Source organism: Triticum urartu, chromosome 2, assembly GCF_003073215.2.
Source record: "Triticum urartu cultivar G1812 chromosome 2, Tu2.1, whole genome shotgun sequence".
Taxonomy (NCBI): Eukaryota; Viridiplantae; Streptophyta; class Magnoliopsida; order Poales; family Poaceae; genus Triticum; species Triticum urartu.
This window is the reverse complement of record NC_053023.1, coordinates 32,244,825-32,264,523: the sequence shown is the minus strand read 5'-3', so window position 1 is coordinate 32,264,523 and position 19,699 is coordinate 32,244,825. Positions and strand designations below refer to the sequence as shown.

Here is a 19,699-nt window from a genome sequence, read left to right as displayed (position 1 = left end):
TGTATTGGTGCCCATTGATCTCGAAGTTCACCGGAGGAGAATGGCCCTCAACGAGCTTGGCAAAAACAGGAGAGCACTGCAGCACGTTGATGTCATTGTGAGTTCCTGGCATACCAAAGGAGTGCCAAATCCAGAGGTCCTGTGTGGCTACCGCCTCAAGCACCACACTGCAACCGCCTTTGGCGCCTTTGTACATCCCCTGCCAACCAAATGGGCAGTTCTTCCATTTTCAATGCATGCAGTCGATGCTTCCAAGCATCCCAGGAAATCCTCTTGCTGCATTCTGGGCTAGGATCCGAGCAGTGTCTTCCGCATTAGGTGTTCTCAAGTATTGTGGCCCAAACACTGCCACCACTGCCCGACAGAACTTGTAGAAACACTCTATGCTGGTGGACTCGGCCATGCGCCCATAGTCGTCGAGTTAATCACTTGAAGCTCCATATGCAAGCATCCTCATCGCTGTCGTGCACTTCTGGATGGAGGTGAATCCAAGAGCGCCAATGCAATCCATCTTGCACTTGAAGTAGTTGTCGAACTCCCGGATGGAATTCACAATCCTGAGGAAGAGCTTTCGGCTCATCCGATAACGGCACCGAAATGTTCTCTCGCCATGAAGTGGAGCATCGGCGAAGTAGTCGGAGTAGAGCATGCAGTAGCCTTGCAGACGATGCCGGTTCTTTGCTTTCACCCGCCCCGGCGCCGAGCTGTTGGGGAACGTAGCAGAAATTCAAAATTTTCCTACATGTCACTAAGATCTATCTATGGAGAGACCAGCAACGAGGGGAAGGAGAGTGCATCTACATACCATTGTAGATCGCTAAGCAAAAGCGTTCAAGAGAACGGGGTTGATGGAGTCGTACTCGTTGTGATCCAAATCACCGATGATCCTAGTGCCGAACGGACGGCACCTTCGTGTTCAACACACGTACAGCCCGGTGACGTCTCCCACGCCTTGATCCAGCAAGGAGAGAGGGAGAGGTAGAGGAAGACTCCATCCAGCAGCAGCACAACGGCGTGGTGGTGATGGAGGAGCGTGGCAATCCTGCAGGGCTTCGCCAAGCACCACGGGAGAGGAGGAAGAAAGAGGCAGGGCTGCACCAACAGGGAGAGATCTAATCGTGTGTTGGGTAGCCCCAAAACCTCCACTATATATAGGGGCAAGGGGAGGGGAGGCGCCCTAGGGTTTCCCCTAGGGGGGCGGCGGCCAGGGCAGATTGGATCTCCCTAGGGAAAATCCTAGGGAGACTTGCCCCCCAAGCCAAGCAGGTGGAGGCTTGCCTCCCAAGCCAGGTGGAGGCGCCCCACCTCCCCAAGTAACGTGGGAAAGGGTGTGGGGGGCGCACCAACCCTTAGTGGGCTGGTTTTCCCCTTCCCCTTTGGCCCATGAGGCCCTCCAACACTTGCCGGGGCTTCCGAAACACCTTTCGGTCATGCTGGCCATAGCCTGGTACCTCCGGAACACTTCCGGACTCCAATATCCTTCGTCCAATATATCGATCTTCACCGCCGGACCATTCCGGAACTCCTCGTGACGTCTGAGATCTCATCTGGGACTCCGAACTACCTTCGGTAACCACATACTATTTCTCATAACAACTCTAGCGTCACCGAACCTTAAGTGTGTAGACCCTACGGGTTCGGGAACTATGCAGACATGACCGAGACACCTCTCCGGCCAATAACCAATAGCGGGATCTGGATACCCATATTGGCTCCCACATGTTCCACGATGATCTCATCGGATGAACCACGATGTCAAGGACTTAATCAATCCCGTATACAATTCCCTTTGTCTATCGGTACGATACTTGCCCGAGATTCGATCGTCGGTATTCCGATACCTTGTTCAATCTCGTTACCGGCAAGTCTCTTTACTCGTTCCGTAACACATCATCCCGTGATCAACTCCTTGATCACATTGTGCACATTATGATGATGTCCTACCGAGTGGGCCCAGAGTCACCTCTCCGTCACACGGAGTGACAAATCCCAGTCTCGATTCGTGCCAACCCAACAGACACTTTCGGAGATACCCGTAGTGTACCTTTATAGCCACCCAGTTACGTTGTGACGTTTGGCACACCCAAAGCACTCCTACGGTATCCGGGAGTTGCACAATCTCATGGTCTAAGGAAATGATACTTGACATTAGGAAAGCTTTAGCACACGAACTACACGATCTAGTGCTATGCTTAGGATTGGGTCTTGTCCATCACATCATTCTCCTAATGATGTGATCCCGTTATCAACGACATCCAATGTCCATGGTCAGGAAACCGTAACCATCTATTGATCAACGAGCTAGTCAACTAGAGACTTACTAGGGACATGGTGTTGTTTATGTATCCACACATGTATCTGAGTTTCCTATCAATACAATTCTAGCATGGATAATAAACGATTATCATGAACAAGGAAATATAATAATAATCAATTTATTATTGCCTCTAGGGCATATTTCCAACAGTCTTCCACTTGCACTAGAGTCAATAATCTAGTTCACATCGATATGTGATTAACACTCAAGGTCACATCCCCATGTGACTAACACCCAAAGAGTTTACTAGAGTCAATAATCTAGTTCACATCACTATGTGATTAACACTCAATGAGTTCTGGGTTTGATCATGTTGCTTGTGAGAGAGATTTTAGTCAACGGGTCTGAACCTTTCAGATCCGTGTGTGCTTTACAAATCTCTATGTCATCTCCTAGATGTAGCTACCACGTTCTATTTGGAGCTATTCCAAATAACTGTTCTACTTGAAGCTATTCTAAATTGTTGCTCCATTATACGTTTCCGGTATCTCTACTCAGAGCTATCCGGATAGGTGTTAAGCTTGCATCGACGTAACCCTTTACGACGAACTCTTTTACCACCTCCATAATCGAGAAAATTCCTTAGTCCACTAGTTACTAAGGATAACTTTGACCGCTCTCTTGTGATCCATTCTTGGATCACTCTTGTACCCCTTGTCTGACTCATGGCAAGGCACACTTCAGGTGCGGTACACAGCATAGCATACTATAGAGCCTACGTCTTAAGCATAGGGGACGACCTTCGTCCTTTCTCTCTATTCTGCCGTGGTCGAGCTTTAAGTCTTAACTTCATACCTTACAACTCAGGCAAGAACTCCTTCTTTGACTGATCCATCTTGAACACCTTCAAGATCATGTCAAGGTATGTGCTCATTTGAAAATACCATTATGCGTTTTGATCTATCCTTATAGATCTTGATGCTCAATGTTCAAGTAGCTTAATCCAGGCTTTCCATTGAAAAACACTTTCCAAATAACCCTATATGCTTTCCAGAAATTCTACGTCATTTCTGATCAACAATATGTCAACAACATATACTCATCAGAAATTCTATAGTGCTCCCACTCACTTCTTTGGAAATACAAGTTTCTCATAAACTTTGTATACACCCAAAATCTTTGATCATCATCAAAGCATACATTCCAACTCTGAGATGCACACTCCAGTCCTCAGAAGGATTGTTGGAGCTTTGCATACTTATTAGCATCTTTCAGGATTGACAAAACCTTTCGGTTGTATCACATACAACCTTTCCTCAAGAAAATCGTCGAGGAAACAATGTTTTGACATCCTATCTGCAAGATTTCATAAATAATGCAGTAATCGCTAATATAATTCCAACAGACTCTTAGCATCGCTACAAGTGAGAAAGTCTCATTGTAGTCAACTCCTTAAACTTGTCGGAAAACATCTTAACGACAAGTCGAGCTTTCTTAATGGTGACATTTACCATCATTGTCCGTCTTCCTTTTAAAATCCATCTGTACTCAACAGCCTCACGACCATCGAGCCATTCTGCCAAAGTCTACACTTTGTTTTCATACATGGATCCTCTCTCGGATTATATGGCCTCAAGCCATTTATCGGAATCCAGGCCCACCATCGCTTCTCCATAGCTCGTAGGTTCATCGTTGTCTAGCAATATGACTTCCAAGACAGGATTACGTACCATTCTGAAGTAGTACGCATCCTTGTCATCCCACGAGGTTTGGTAGTGACTTGATCTGAAGTTTCACGATCACTATCATAAGCTTCCACTTCAACTGGTGTAGGTGCCACAGGAACAACTCCCTGTGCCCTGCCACACACTGGTTGAAGAGACGGTTCAATAACCTCATCAAGTCTCCACCATCCTCCCACTCAATTCTTTCGAGAGAAACTTTTCCTCGAGAAAGGATCCGATTCTAGAAACAATCCCTTATTGCTTTCGGATCTGAGACAGGAGGTATACCCAACTGTTTTGGGTGTCCTATGAAGATGCATTTATCCGCTTTGGGTTCGAGCTTATCAGCCTGAAAAATTTTCACATAAGCGTCGCAGCCCCAAACTTTTAAGAAATGACAGCTTAGGTTTCTCTAAACCATAGTTCATATGGTGTCATCTCATCGAAATTATGTGGTGCCCTATTTAAAGTGAATGTGGTTGTCTCTAATGCCTAACCCATAAACTATCGTGGTAATTCGATAAGAGACATCATGGTATGCATCATATCCAATAGGGTGCAGTTATGATGTTCGGACACACCATCACACTATGGTGTTCCAGGCTGCATCAGTTGTGAAACAATTTCCACAATGTCTTAATTCTGTGCCAAACTCGTAATTCATATATTCATCTCTATGATCATATCATAGATCTTTTATCCTCTTGTCACGACGATCTTTCAACTTCACCCTGAAATTACTTGAACCTTTTAATAATTCAGACTCGTGATTCATCAAGTAAATATACTCAACATCTACTCAAATCATCTGTGAAGTAAGAACATAACGATATCCACTACACGCCTCAGCACTCATTGGACTACACACATCAAAATGTACTACTTCCAACAAGTTGCTTTCTAGTTCCATTTTACTGAAACCGAGGCTTTCAGTCATCTTGCCCATGTGGTATGATTTGCATGTCTCAAGTGATTCAAAATCAAGTGAGTCCAATAGTCCATTTGCATGGAGTTTCTTCATGCATATACACCAATAGACATGGTTCGCATGTCTCAAACTTTTCAAAAACGAGTGAGCCCAAAGATCCATCAATATGGAGCTTCTTCATGCGTTTTATACCGATATGACTTATGTGGCAGTGCCACAAGTAGGTGGTACTATCATTACTATCTTTTGGCATGAACATGTGTATCACTACGATCGAGATTCAATAAACCATTCATTTTAGGTGTAAGACCATTGAAGGTATTATTCAAATAAACAGAGTAACCATTATTCTCCTTAAATGAATAACCGTATTGCGATAGACATAATCCAATCATGTCTATGCTCAACGCAAACACCAATCTCGATGGTAGAGGGAGCGTACGATATTTGATCATATCAACATTGGAAACACTTCCAACACATATCATCAGCTCACCTTTAGCTAGTCTCCGTTTATTCCGTAGCTTTTATTTCGAGTTACTAACACTTAGCAACCGAACCGGTATCTAATACCCTGGTGCTACTAGGAGTACTAGTAAAGTACACATCAACACAATGTATATCCAATATACTTCTATCGACCTTGCCAGCCTTCTCATCTACCAAGTATCTAGGGTAATTCTGCTCCAGTGGTTGTTCCCCTTATTACAGAAGCACTTAGTCTCGGGTTTGGGTTCAACCTTGGGTCTCTTCACTAGAGCAGCAGCTGAATTGCTGTTTCATGAAGTATCCCTTCGTGCCCTTGCCCTTCTTGAAACTAGTGGTTCCACCAACCATCAACAATTGATGCTCCTTCTTGATTTCTACTTTTGTGGTGTCAAACATCGCGAATATCTCAAGGATCATCATATATGTCCCTGATATATTATAGTTCATCACGAAGCTCAAGCAGCTTGGTGGTAATGACTTCGGAGAAACATCATTATCTCATCTGGAAGATCAACTCCCACTCGATTCAAATGAATGTTGTACTCAGACAATCTGAGCACAAGCTCAACAATTGAGCTTTTCTCCCTTAGTTTGTAGGCTAAGAAAATCGTCGGAGGTCTTATACCTCTTGACGTGGGCACAAGCTTGAAATCCCAATTTCAGCCCTCGAAACATCTCATATGTCTCGTGACGTTTCAAAAACGTCTTCGGTGCCTCAACTCTAAACCGTTTAACTGAACTATCACGTAGTTATCAAAACGTGTATGTCAGATGTTCGCAACATCCACAGACAACGTTCGAGGTTCAGCACACTGAGCAGTGCATTAAGGACATAAGCCTTCTAAGAAGCAATGAGGACAATCCTCAGTTTACGGACCTAGTACGCATAATTGCTACTATCAACTTTCAACTAATTTTTCTCTAGGAACATATCTAAACAGTAGAACTAAAGCGCGAGCTACGACATAATTTGCAAAATCCTTTTTGACTATGTTCAGGATAAACAAGTTCATCTTATGAACTCCCACTCAGATAGACATCCCTCTAGTCATCTAAGTGATTACATGATCCGAGTCAACTAGGCCGTGTCCGATCATCACGTGAGACGGACTAGTCAATATCGGTGAACATCTTCATGCTGATCGTATCTACCATACGACTCATGCTCGACCTTTCGGTCTTCTTTGTTCCGAGGCCATGTCTGTACACATGCTAGGCTCGTCAAGTCAACCTAATGTTTGCATGTGTAAATCTGTCTTACACCCGTTGTATGTGAACGTTTGAATCAAACACCCGATCATCACGTGGTGCATTGAAACAACGAACTGTCGCAACGGTGCACAGTTAGGGGGAACACTTTCTTGAAATTTTAATGAGGGATCATCTTATTTACTACCGTCGTTCTAACCAAATAAGATGTATAACATGATAAACATCACATGCAATCAAATAGTGACATGATATGGCCATCATCACTTTGCTCCTTTTGATCTCCATCTTCGGGGCTCCATGATCATCATCGTCACCGGCATGACACCATGATCTCCATCATCGTGTCTTCATGAAGTTGTCTCGCCAACTATTACTTCTACTACTACAGCTAATGGTTAGCAATAAAGTAAAGTAATTACATGACGTTTATGTTGACACGCAGGTCATAAATAAATTAAGACAACTCCTATGGCTCCTGCCAGTTGTCATACTCATCGACATGCAAGTCGTGATTCCTATTACAAGAACATGATCATCTCATACATCACATATATCATTCATCACATCCTTTGGCCATATCACATCACATAGCATACCCTGCAAAAACAAGTTAGACGTCCTCTAATTGTTATTTGCATGTTTTACGTGGTTGCTATGGGTTTCTAGCAAGAACGTTTCTTACCTACGCAAAACCACAACGTGATATGCCAATTGCTATTTACCCTTCACAAGGACCCTTTTCATCGAATCCGATCCGACTAAAGTGGGAGAGACAGACACCCGCCAGCCACCTTATGCAACTAGTGCATGTTTGTCGGTGGAACCGGTCTCACGTAAGCGTACGTGTAAGGTTGGTCCGGGCCGCTTCATCCCACAATGTCGCCGAATCAAGATAAGACTAGTAACGGCAAGATAATTGACAATATCGACGCCCACAACTACTTTGTGTTCTACTCGTGCATAGAATCTACACAATAGACCTAGCTCATGATGCCACTGTTGGGGAACGTAGCAGAAATTCAAAATTTTCCTACGTGTCACCAAGATCTATCTATGGAGAGACCAGCAACGAGGGGAAGGAGAGTGCATCTACATACCCTTGTAGATCGCTAAGCGGAAGCGTTCAAGAGAACGGGGTTGATGGAGTTGTACTCGTCGTGATCCAAATCACCGATGATCCTAGTGCCGAACGGACGGCACCTCCGTGTTCAACACACGTACAGCCCGGTGACGTCTCCCACGCCTTGATCCAGCAAGGAGAGAGGGAGAGGTAGAGGAAGACTCCATCCAGCAGCAGCACAACGGCGTGGTGGTGATGGAGGAGCGTGGCAATCCTGCAGGGCTTCGCCAAGCACCACGGGAGAGGAGGAAGAGAGAGGCAGGGCTGCACCAACAGGGAGAGATCTAATCGTGTGTTGGGCAGCCCCAAAACCTCCACTATATATAGGGGCAAGGGGGAGGGGAGGCGCCCTAGGGTTTCCCCTAGGGGGGCGGCGGCCAGGGCAGATTGGATCTCCCTAGGGAAAATCCTAGGGAGACTTGCCCCCCAAGCCAAGCAGGTGGAGGCTTGCCTCCCAAGCCAGGTGGAGGCGCCCCACCTCCCCAAGTAACGTGGAAAAGGGTGTGGGGGCGCACCAACCCTTAGTGGGCTGGTTTGCCCCTTCCCCTTTGGCCCATGAGGCCCTCCAACACTTGTCGGGGCTCCCGAAACACCTTTCGGTCATGCTGGCCATAGCCTGGTATCTCCGGAACACTTCCGGACTCCAATACCCTTCGTCCAATATATCGATCTTCGCCGCCGGACCATTCCGGAACTCCTCGTGACGTCCGGGATCTCATCCGGGACTCCGAACTACCTTCGATAACCACATACTATTTCTCATAACAACTCTAGCGTCACCGAACCTTAAGTGTGTAGACCCTACGGGTTCGGGAACCATGCAGACATGACCGAGACACCTCTCCGGCCATAACCAACAGCGGGATCTGGATACCCATGTTGGCTCCCACATGTTCCACGATGATCTCATCGGATGAACCACGATGTCAAGGACTTAATCAATCCCGTATACAATTCCCTTTGTCTATCGGTACGATACTTGCCCGAGATTCGATCGTCGGTATCCCGATACCTTGTTCAATCTCGTTACCGGCAAGTCTCTTTACTCGTTCCGTAACACATCATCCCGTGATCAACTCCTTGATCACATTGTGCACATTATGATGATGTCCTACCGAGTGGGCCCAGAGACACCTCTCCGTCACACGGAGTGACAAATCCCAGTCTCGATTCGTGCCAACCCAACAGACACTTTCGGAGATACCCGTAGTGTACCTTTATAGCCACCCAGTTACGTTGTGACGTTTGGCACACCCAAAGCACTCCTACGGTATCCGGGAGTTGCACAATCTCATGGTCTAAGGAAATGATACTTGACATTAGGAAAGCTTTAGCACACGAACTACACGATCTAGTGCTATGCTTAGGATTGGGTCTTGTCCATCACATCATTCTCCTAATGATGTGATCCCGTTATCAACGACATCCAATGTCCATGGTCAGGAAACCGTAACCATCTATTGATCAACGAGCTAGTCAACTAGAGGCTTACTAGGGACATGGTGTTGTCTATGTATCCACACATGTATCTGAGTTTCCTATCAATACAATTATAGCATGGATAATAAACGATTATCATGAACAAGGAAATATAATAATAATCAATTTATTATTGCCTCTAGGGCATATTTCCAACACGAGCCACCTCGCCGCGGCTTTTCACTGCTCGCCAGCAGCTGGGCGAGGGCGGCGAGCACCATGAGATGCTCTTCTTCCTGGACGTCGGCCGCGGCTTCCTCCTCCAGCAGCGCGGCGAGCTCTTCCTCCTCATCCGAGTCCATCGCCGAGGCAGGCAAAACGCCGAACACCTTGCGCTCGGTGGGCGTGTACCCGCCGTTAAACCGCGCCTCTGCGGCCGAAAACGACGGCCGGAAATGCCCAGCTGCTGTGGGAGGGGCTGCCGCGGCGAAGTGCTGCTATTTTCCGGCGGGGAATGGCTATCTAGCGGAGTAGGGCGGCGGCCGTCGCCGGGATATAGCTAGTGGTGGCCGAGGGCGCGGGGGGTGCGAGGCGAGTCGGGGGAAGAAAACCTTGACTTTTCCCATGTCGGTGTGGGCCAGGCGTGCTTTTCCCTAGCGCCGGAGCCCCCAACGGCTCCCCAGCGCGCCGGGTTCGGCCTGTGACCGCCGGGTGAAAAAAAGGTCCGAACCGGCGATTTTCGGCGTCCTGGGGGCGCGACTGGGCCGTTTTTTCGGCGCCGGCGCCGAAAAAGTGGCCTGGGGGGGCCTATTGGGGGCGCGGCTGGAGATGCCCTAACCCCGAGACGCCGCGACCGCCGCCCCACTCGAACTTGCCGCCACCGGCCAGCTGCGTCCTCGCCGACATGGACATGTCCGACCTTTCCATCTCCACGCCCAGACCTTCCAGCCAGTCCACCATGTTTGGGTACGTCACCTGCCATAGCAGCCATGCACATGGTCAATAGTTAAGTATAGTAGCATTAGTTACGTATTTCCTTCATCCCAAAATACGCGTCATGATTTTAGTTCAAATTTGTTTAATTTAGATAAATTTAAACTAAAACCATGATGATTATCTTGAGACGAAGGAAGTAGTATATACTACTATATGTACGGTGGGTGTGCCGACCCGGTTGAAGAGCATGAAGTCGAGGTCGAGGTGGACGCCGTCCACGGCCACCCTCCTACAGGCGTTCCCACCGAGATGCTCCTCCTGCTCGTACACCGTCACGCGCCGCCGCTCCTTGCCAGCTCGTGCGCTGCCATTACCCCGCTTAGCCCACCACACCAACCACCGCCGCCCTCATCTTGCCCATCCCCCCCAGTGCACTATCTAGCTTGAGCCTGTCTCCACGTTTCAAGGTGGGACAACAACAATGGTTTTGATGGCCTCACAGCTCACAACTTGCGTATATATAGCACAACAATTGGGGATATTATAATCCAAGTGGCAACTGTCTGCCTACGTACAATAACTTGTGCAACTATATACGTATCATTGAAAGGTATGACCAACTTCCATTTAGGAAACCTCTAATCAACAAATTAAGGAAGGAAGCAGCCGGTATAACAGGAACATAAAATACAAATACTAAATTTACACACACACACAACAAACATCCTAGAAACCCTTAACCTCAAAGCTACCAAGAATGCTCCTCACCGATGACCGATCCACTACTGGAACAATTAGAGGGAAAACGTCACCATAAATGCGCGTGGATTGCTCACCCAAACAGTAAAAGGACTCAAAGTCTCTTGAAATGTACCACAATAAACACTTGCCTAAATGTCGCGTTATAACGGGAGCTTGCCCCATTTTTTGGTTGGTTGAAGCAATGGTATCATTCAGTTTGAAAGCCCAGCACAAGCACCAATAGAACTTGAAGCCGTGAGTACTACAAGCTGCAACAATGAATGTTATCCTAAGGAAAGAAACGGTCTCTATCTATTTTCTTGCATGAGTAGGGTTAGCTGTTATCTCTCTGCAATGTTTACGCTGACGTATGTGTGAACCTTATCAGCCGACGTACTGAAAATTCCACGATCTGTGGATTCTTCCGATGTGGGAATTTACCTTCGGCGGATAGGCTTCTTGATTTCTGTTGCACTACAAGTTGCAACAAATCACTGTAATCCCAAACGACCACAGTATTTTTTTAGGGAAAACGACCACAGTAATTTATTCTATTGCATGAACGTTGGCTGTTGAATTAGAAGTTGCATGTTGCCCATTTTCCCACTAAAAATATACATTTAATGGTTGCCCATACAATGAGGACTTTCGAGCCTGACAGGATTCAACTCAGCACATGCCCAAGGCCAATAAGATCAATTTCATTTCATATGAAATTGGTAGGACAAACAGGACAGCATCATCATCCAGGTTTAACAAGTATGTCTGAAGGAGAAAATGGCCTTTAGGCAGGGATTATACTTTCTAAATCGTCTCAAAAAATACTTTCTAAATCTGAGTGGCCGCCGGCTGCGAACAATTTACGTATGTACTCCTGTACGTACGTTTGTGATGAAGTTACAGCAGCCGCCGCCTGCCATCCAACGGACGGGTAAACGTTCTGTCTTCCAAGAGTTAAACCAAACAGTTGATCAATCCATCTATGTGCAGCCTCGTAAGTCGTACATCAGGTCAAAGGAAAAAGTCGTAAGATACTATTAATTTTGCGTGCATTTTATTAGTAAACAATAGAATGTTCATCACAGGTTTATATGCTAGCTTCTTATTGATCGGGTCAATCACATTTTTCTGACTGATTGATATGTATAATATGCTGCAGAAAAGTATCCAAGGAGACAAACGAGCAGTTTTTGCTCGACCAGGTAAGGCAGTTTTTGCACCCGATCTATACTGTTGACAACGAGGCCTTTTATTTTCATATGTGTCCCAACTAAGAAGCGGGTTCCATTACTTTTCATAGCAAAACAACAGTTCAAAATAGAAAATGTATTCCTTCTTTTTTCCGCCGAAGTGATCTAGATATATAAAAGAACGCAGAAAAAAGAAGCTCACTAGAAGTACAAAACACCACAAACATAAGGAAAATTACATCAAAGTCTTTGGACCACCAAATGAGCACTACTGCTGCCAAAACGAGCCGCTAGCGTATCGCTACCATTGATCCTCGATGCTGAATTGGTATAAGCGCTTGACAACAGGTTGCCATCGTGCACGCATGGCGAGATACCCTAGCCTAGACGTTCCAAGGAGACGATAGGGATCTATGATTGAGCTTTGTCGACTCTGTCCAGATGGACGAATTCAAGAAGGATCGAAGCCTGAAAGGCCAACCAAAAAAAGAATTACCCCCATCCCTCTAATCTTTGTCCCCACGAGGACTCAAAACCCTATCCGGAATTACTAGCCGGAGACGAGGCACTGGGATTCTCCTTTCTGCCAACGGCCGCCAGAGCGGCAAGAAGAAGGGAGGCAAATCGGCAGACTCGTCGACCAAGCCTAGAGGGGAAAAGTTTTCCGTAGCAGTGGCTTTCTTTGATCCATAGGATAGGAATATCAGAGAAATAGAAAACTCATAGAATGTTTTTTTGCGAGGGAAAAAACTTGTAGAAAATGATATGGCATGTATCTCAAATAATATGAAGAGGAATAGTGAAATAAAGATGTCATTTGATTCACATGATATGATTTTTTTATTGAGTACAAGCTAATGTTCATTTAGTTTTGAAATACGGAGGATAGGAATCAATCCTACATAAAACCAGGAATAAATTCCTGTAGACCAAATGACTCCAAAAATAATTTCCTACAGAAATCCTATCCTAAAATGTTTATGAAATTCCTCCAAACAAAAGGAGGAGTTAAGAAGGGAAAGGAAAGGAAACTAATACAAAAGACCAAACTTATGGAAAATGAGTTCAAATGACCAAAAAGGTTCAGCGCCCAGCAACTACCAACATCGTGCAACCCCAAAAGAACTGTGATCCATCCAGTTTCTCACGAGCATGAAAAAAATGTAGATAATGACATGCATGTGCCACTAATTATACTACATCCTACGGGTAAGTATCTGATTTTTCTTTCTTCGAAAAAGAGTCGGGCCCCGGCCTCTGCATCAGAATGATGCATGCGGCCATATGGTCAGTATCTGATAGTCAATGAATTCAGCCAACTGCTGTTTGCCAAATTGGCCTGACAAAGGTGCCGGTACCAGTCTGGCAAGTAGTTACTGGTAGAGTATGGCACACTGGTTTGGTGTTTGCATGTGACCATTTATTTCAGCCGAAGATATGAAAAATCCAGCAGTGTCTTTAGCAATGTCGCGGCTTGCACGCACATGCAACTATACTAGCCCATATGAATAGCCAAGAATCATTTATATGAACTATGCATGTACAGCTTTCCTTTTTTGCGGGTAAACTATGCATGTACGGACTCAATATTTTACGCAACTTTGAAATTTTGGCGGGCCACATTTTTATTTGGTTTGATCATTTCAGTTGCACATCAATTCAAGGTAGGTTCGAAAGAAATTTAAATTCTGATTATTAGACATCAAACTTTGGTAGAAGAAAAATATTTCCAGCCCTTTAGCAAAATCGACTTTCCAAAATTTATGCGGAACGGAAATTTTTAGCCACACATATAATATTTCACTTCTTTTGACCTTTTCAATGCTGGTACATAATTAAACACATGAAAAATTCAAGCATGTACGCCAAAATTAATATATGTTTCCTTTCTTGTGCATCAAGGAAAAAGGGGAACCCTAACCTTGTGCATAGAAATACACAATTTGGCCCAGAAGGCCAAGTTTTAGGGGTTAGTTGAGGATCCGGGGTCATAGGATGTAAAGGGGGGGTGGGGGGGGGGGGAGGGAGGGTAGCCCTCTGCCTATCCATTGATTGAGGTACGCAATCAACTTTTATTGTCAAGTATCAAGTTCCAAACAAAGTCCACTACTGGAGTTGCCGAATTTGCCAAATTCAAAGGGAACTCGGCAGAGTTTAGAAACAACTCGGCTTGTGTTTGTCGAGTTCCATTCTCGGCAAACAAGACTCAGCTGGATAGTTGTTAGCAATCATTAATTGTATTAGTTTCTATTATTGTGCACTCGACAAACATTTAGGTTGGTCGTAATGGGAGTATCATAACTAGTATCATGCATGCCAACTAGGCAATTTAGATGATGTGGCATAGAATTAAATGAAAGAAGAGAAGGTTGAGTATCATATTATGATACCGTATCATAATAAATGCTACACTACTATGTGTCATGCATGACAATAAGTAAAGTCATCTATGATACTACTATATGATACTCCCTCCGTTTTTTATTTAGTTCGCATATTAGCTTTGGTCAAAGTCAAGCTTTACAAACTTTGACCAAGTTTATATACAAAAATACTAAGATATACAATAACAAATCAACAACATTAGATTTATTATTAAATGTACTTTCACATCGTATAGATTTATTATGATAAATGTCTATATTGTTTTCTATAAACTTGGTCAAACTTTACGAAGTTTGACTTCAGTCAACTCTAATATGCAGAGTAAATAAAAACGGAGGAAGTACTATGTATTAGGAAAGTAGTATCATACACTAGTATTATATGTATGATACTAACTTATGATACTATCCATTACAAGCAGCCTTAGATAGCCATTGCGGAGTTTCCAAAAACGAAAACTCAGCAAACTACCATGTTAGGTGAAACGGCCGTTAACGGTGCAAGATTACGTGACACATTAATGCTTCACTAATCTCATTAGTGGACCGTCATCCATATTGGTTGAACAAAATTCGTGCTACCATCTCCAAATGGCTATGTCTAGAGACCACAGACCTCCACGCGCTCAACACGCTAAAGAGAGCACACAAAGTTTGTCAGCTTGATTGCTAGTTTAGATGACTATTCCCAGCACTTGACTCTCTCTCTCTCTCTCTCTCTCTCTCTCTCTCTCTCTCTCTCTCTCTCTCTCTCTCTTTTTGCGTGAACCCAGCACTTGAATCATGGTGGAGTGAAGCTGCTCTATAAATATGCTCCACCGACGCAAAAGGAAGATATACCTTCCATTCATATCATTAGAAAACAGAGTGTGATATGGCGACGTCGCAAAGCTCATGGCTCCTCAGACATGCTTGCCCACTAGCGATGCCATGGACAAGAACAGGGAATAATATAGGCCTCCAAGTGACCAACATCACCTACTGGTACGTATCGTGCATATGTACAGTTCAGTTGAAAATAGATTAGTGTATCGATGCATGCAATGGATCTCTGGATCACTCTACTACTTGATTTTACGCAGGAGATGCAGTAGGGCGAATGGAGGAAGAACCATGGCGGGTATGACTATGAGCACCGCCAACTGCTTGGCACAACCTGCGCAACTCCAAGGTGAAGCGGTCCAAGTTAGTAAGAGAAGCACGCGCACTGGCCGGGGCGCCGCCGTTGCGGCTAGGCACGAGGAGGAGGGCACCGACGATGAATGGCTCATGTACCTGGAGCCGGCGAAGCTAGAGGTGTTCGATCATCTGGAGCCTTGGGCGGAGGCGAATGTGGTGCCGCTCCTTAAGCCCGCGGAGGTGGCGTGGCAGCCGACGGACTTGCTGCCGGACCTGGCGTCGCTGGGCGCCGATGGCTTCCACGCGGCGTGCTGCGACATCCGCGCGCGCGCGGCCGGCCTGCCCGACGCGCACCTCGTGTGCCTCGTGGGGAACATGGTGACGGAGGAGGCGCTGCCGACTTACCAGAGTATACCCAACCGCTTCGAGGCCGTGCGCGACCTCACAGGCTCCAGCGGTACCGCCTGGGCGCGCTGGATCCGTGGCTGGTCCGCCGAGGAGAATCGCCACGGGGACGTGCTCAACAAGTACCTCTTCCTCTCCGGCCGCGTTGACATGCGGCAGGTCGAGAGGACCATCCACAACCTCATCCAGTCCGGCATGGTCATGAACGCCGCGCGGAGCCCCTACCACGGCTTCATCTACGTCGCCTTCCAGGAGCGCGCCACCTCCATCTCCCATGGCAACACGGCGCGGCGCGCCAAGGAGCATGGCGACCTGTCGCTCGCGCGTATATGCGGCGCCATCGCCGCCGACGAGAAGCGCCACGAGCTGGTCTACACGCGCATCGTGGGGAAGCTGTTCGAGATCGATCCGGACGGCGCCGTGCGCGCGCTCGCATACATGATGCGTCGTCGGATCGTCATGCCGGCGTCCCTTATGACCGACGGCCGCGATAGCGACCTCTTCAGCCAATACGGGGCGGTGGCGCAGCAGGCCGGCATTTACACTGCCTCCGACTACCGTAGCATTTTGGAGCATCTCATAAATCAGTGGGGAGTGGAAGAGCTGGTGGCCACCGGGCTCTCCGACGAGGGTAGGCGTGCGCGGGACTATGTGTGCGCACTCCCACGAAAAATCCGAAGGTTGGAGCAGAAGGCCCACGAACGTAATGACAAGAAGGCCCGGCCCACAGCATCCATCCCATTTAGCTGGATCTTTGATAGGCCCGTCAACATCACCATGGCCTAATAAAATTATCTCTTACCCTTAAAATATTTAAATAAATTCTACTATGAAAAATAAACCGCCATTTCTCGATGCTATATTTTGGAGGAATTAAACATTATTCATCTATAGTTTGCCATTGCAAATGGCGCCGTCAAAAGTACTATATCATACTGTTACATTAGTATTGTACTACATATTATTAAAAGTGCAATTTCTTTGTAAACTATGTGCAAATTCGTTGTCATTATTTGTTTTCTTTTCCATTTTTTTACTTAAGGGGTAATAACCGCTAATTCATTCTTCCTTCAGAAATTTCATTTCTTTTGTTCATTTATTATTATTTTTCAATTTGTTTGTCTTGTCTCTTATAAGGTACTGGGTCAGTTTGTGTTATGTTTCGGACCAAGCCTATGTATCTGATGGACTACTGTTTTTTGGTTGCAAAGGGCCGGGTGCCCCTCTAGAAAAATGACTAATAGGCATAGTTTGGTAATAAGTCTTTATGGTTTTTTCATGTTAGGCATAGTTGCATAATCTTAATTTTATTACCTCTTTTTTATTATTTTAAGGATAAACCACTCCCCTGGTTCATGCTTCCTTAGAAAGAGTTTGTGTGTCTTATTTTATTTCTTATGTGAGGTAAAATGACTCATATAATTATTATTTCTTCAGAAAGAAACGTGGTCTTCTTTCTTTCCGTTTTCTTTTATTTCTTTTTTGAGTTACAACGTGGTCATCTCTGCTTCGGATATGACCAAATATATTTTCTGTATACATGTATTGCAAGTGATTTTTGTATTATTTAGTTGTCAAGTAAAAAGGTACTATACGTACTATGGTTTACTCGGGAAAACAAGATGGAGATTTCTATAAGCCACGAGTCCAGATTTGTACTTTTCCAGCTGCTTGTTCATTTCTAATCAAGTTGAAGCAGCACAATCAAAAATCTCAAAGATAAGATGAGCTCAGGTTTGCAGGTGCATCTAGCGTCATCCAGGAGCAACTAATTAACGAGCACTCCTTCAGGAGTCTCGCAACGATCAGCGCTACTTGGCACGCTCTCAGCCATTTGTCACGTGTCGCGTTCTAGGTGCTCCCTTCAGATTTTTTTTATTTTTTCGCACACGATTTCGGCTATTTAAACGGTTTTTCTGAATTTTTTCGACGTTTTGGTTTTCCACCGGTCTTTCTTAGCTTTTCGACCCAAAAAATCTGTTTTTTTTTCGCGAGAGTCACGGTTTTGCTTCCACGAGAGCCACGGTTTTGCTTTCGCGAGGGTCACGGTCATGCCTCTCGAAAACGAAAAAAAAACGTGTTTTCAGTTTTTTTTTCTTTCGCAAGAATCACGGTTTTGCTTCCGCGAGAGGCACGGTTGTGCTTTCGCGAGAGTCACTGTCGTGCCTCTCGAAAACGAAAAAAACACGTTTTCTGTTTTTTCTCCTTTTGCGAGAATCATGATTTTGCTTCTGCGAGAGGCACGGGTGTGCTTTCACGAGAGTCACGGCCGTGCCTCTGGGAAACAAAAAAAACGTTTTCTGTTTTTTTCCTTTGCGAGAGTCACGGTTTTGCTTCCGCGAGAGGCACCACAGTTGTGCTTTCGCGAGAGTCATGGCCGTGCCTCTCCAAAACAAAAAAAACATGTTTTCTATTTTTTTTCCTTTCGCGAGAGTCACGGTTTTGCTTCCACAAGAGGCACGGATGTACTTTCGTGAGAGTCACGGCCGTGCCTCCTCGGAAACGAAAAAAAACGCCTTTTCTTTTTTTCTTCTTCTACGAGAGTCACGGTTTTGCTTCCGCGAGAGGTATGGTTGTGATTTCGTGAGAGGCACAGGCGTGCCTTTTTCGGAAAGGGAAAAAACCATTGCTCCAGGTCCGGTTTTTTCGTGAAAAAAAAGTTCGTCAAAACCTATCAACATGGGATATAGTTTTGAAAATCTCGACGCGAGGAATCCAACGGTGAAAGCGGTTCGAGATTTAAACGCCCGGTTTGAGAGATAAAGATTGCGACAAGTGGCACGCTGCATGTGCGCCACTTGTCGCGACCTGAGAAATTAGAGTGATCTTTGCAACGAATATTCCTCAACTAGTGATTTCGGCATCATGCAGCATGTGATGCTGGGAGCTCCTATTCGGCGCCGTATGCGTCCAAACAGATTCCTGGCGCCTTGTTGGGCCGGCCCGCGATGGGAAAGGCAGCTACCAGAAATCGTCAAAAAAAGGCAAAAGGGGTGGCTTCTTCAGGGATGGAACTCGCATCGCTCGAGTAGGCAACCCTTGCACGATCTTAGCTGACCACCAGAGCAATTGGTCACTTGTGATCTACTAACGCTAAACTGTACATGAACTAGTATGGGCGCGCTATTATTTATCATTTACTTCTATAAAATCATGAATTTAAAAACGTTCATCGATTTTGATATTAAATTTGAAGGCCGGGCTTCGAACCGGGAAGCGCATAGCTTAGCAAAATTCGCGAATTCATTAGATGTTGGACGCCATGTGTGGCTAGGTGATCCCCATGATCCCCTAATTTCCTGTAAACTTTCACATTACTCAATAAAGTGTGGTTTACTGCTAAAAAAAGGAGGGAGCGTGCTGCATGCTGCAGGGCGACCAACTTGATGTGTATCTGAACTGAACACGAAAAAAAAATAAAAAAAAAGTCAGGCAACTTTCCTGTAGACGGTCCCTAGAAATATCCTTTTATGTACGTGCGTAGTCCTTGATCCTGCATCGACCTACTCGTCCAGCCAATGCCTCCGCATAAATCTGTTAACAATCCTATGATCAAGGATGTGTGTGTGTGTGTACGGGTTTCGGGGGCTTGGCAGGACAAAATTTCAGGAATAATCTTAGGGCCCGTTTGGTTCCAATAATAAGTCATCTGATTTATAAGTCAAGTGACTTAAAATCAGTGACTTATAAGTCACGCTTGTTTGGTTGTCGTCTGACTTATAAGTCATCTGAGCACACTTTTCCACCTTGTTTTTTAATGTAAAGGTGATGGGAC

The 19,699-nt window shown here is 45.5% G+C and overlaps 1 protein-coding gene across 1 annotated transcript; it reads left to right on the top strand.

Annotated features, from left to right (window-relative positions):
* The first annotated feature begins 15,232 nt into the window (after positions 1-15,232).
* On the top strand, positions 15,233-16,973 carry LOC125535423 (acyl-[acyl-carrier-protein] desaturase 7, chloroplastic-like). Its single transcript, XM_048698476.1, has 2 exons — positions 15,233-15,384; positions 15,483-16,973. The coding sequence occupies exons 1-2, from the start codon at positions 15,275-15,277 to the stop codon at positions 16,708-16,710; spliced, it is 1,338 nt and encodes a 445-aa protein (XP_048554433.1). The 5' UTR covers positions 15,233-15,274; the 3' UTR covers positions 16,711-16,973.
* Positions 16,974-19,699: the final 2,726 nt, after the last annotated feature.

Excerpts from the sequence above, each read along its gene's own strand:
- LOC125535423 (XM_048698476.1), top strand. The coding sequence starts at position 15,275 with ATGGCGACGTCGCAAAGCTCATGGCTCCTCAGACATGCTTGCCCACTA. Across the intron at positions 15,385-15,482 it reads GTGACCAACATCACCTACTG|GAGATGCAGTAGGGCGAATG; the intron begins GTACGTATCGTG and ends GATTTTACGCAG.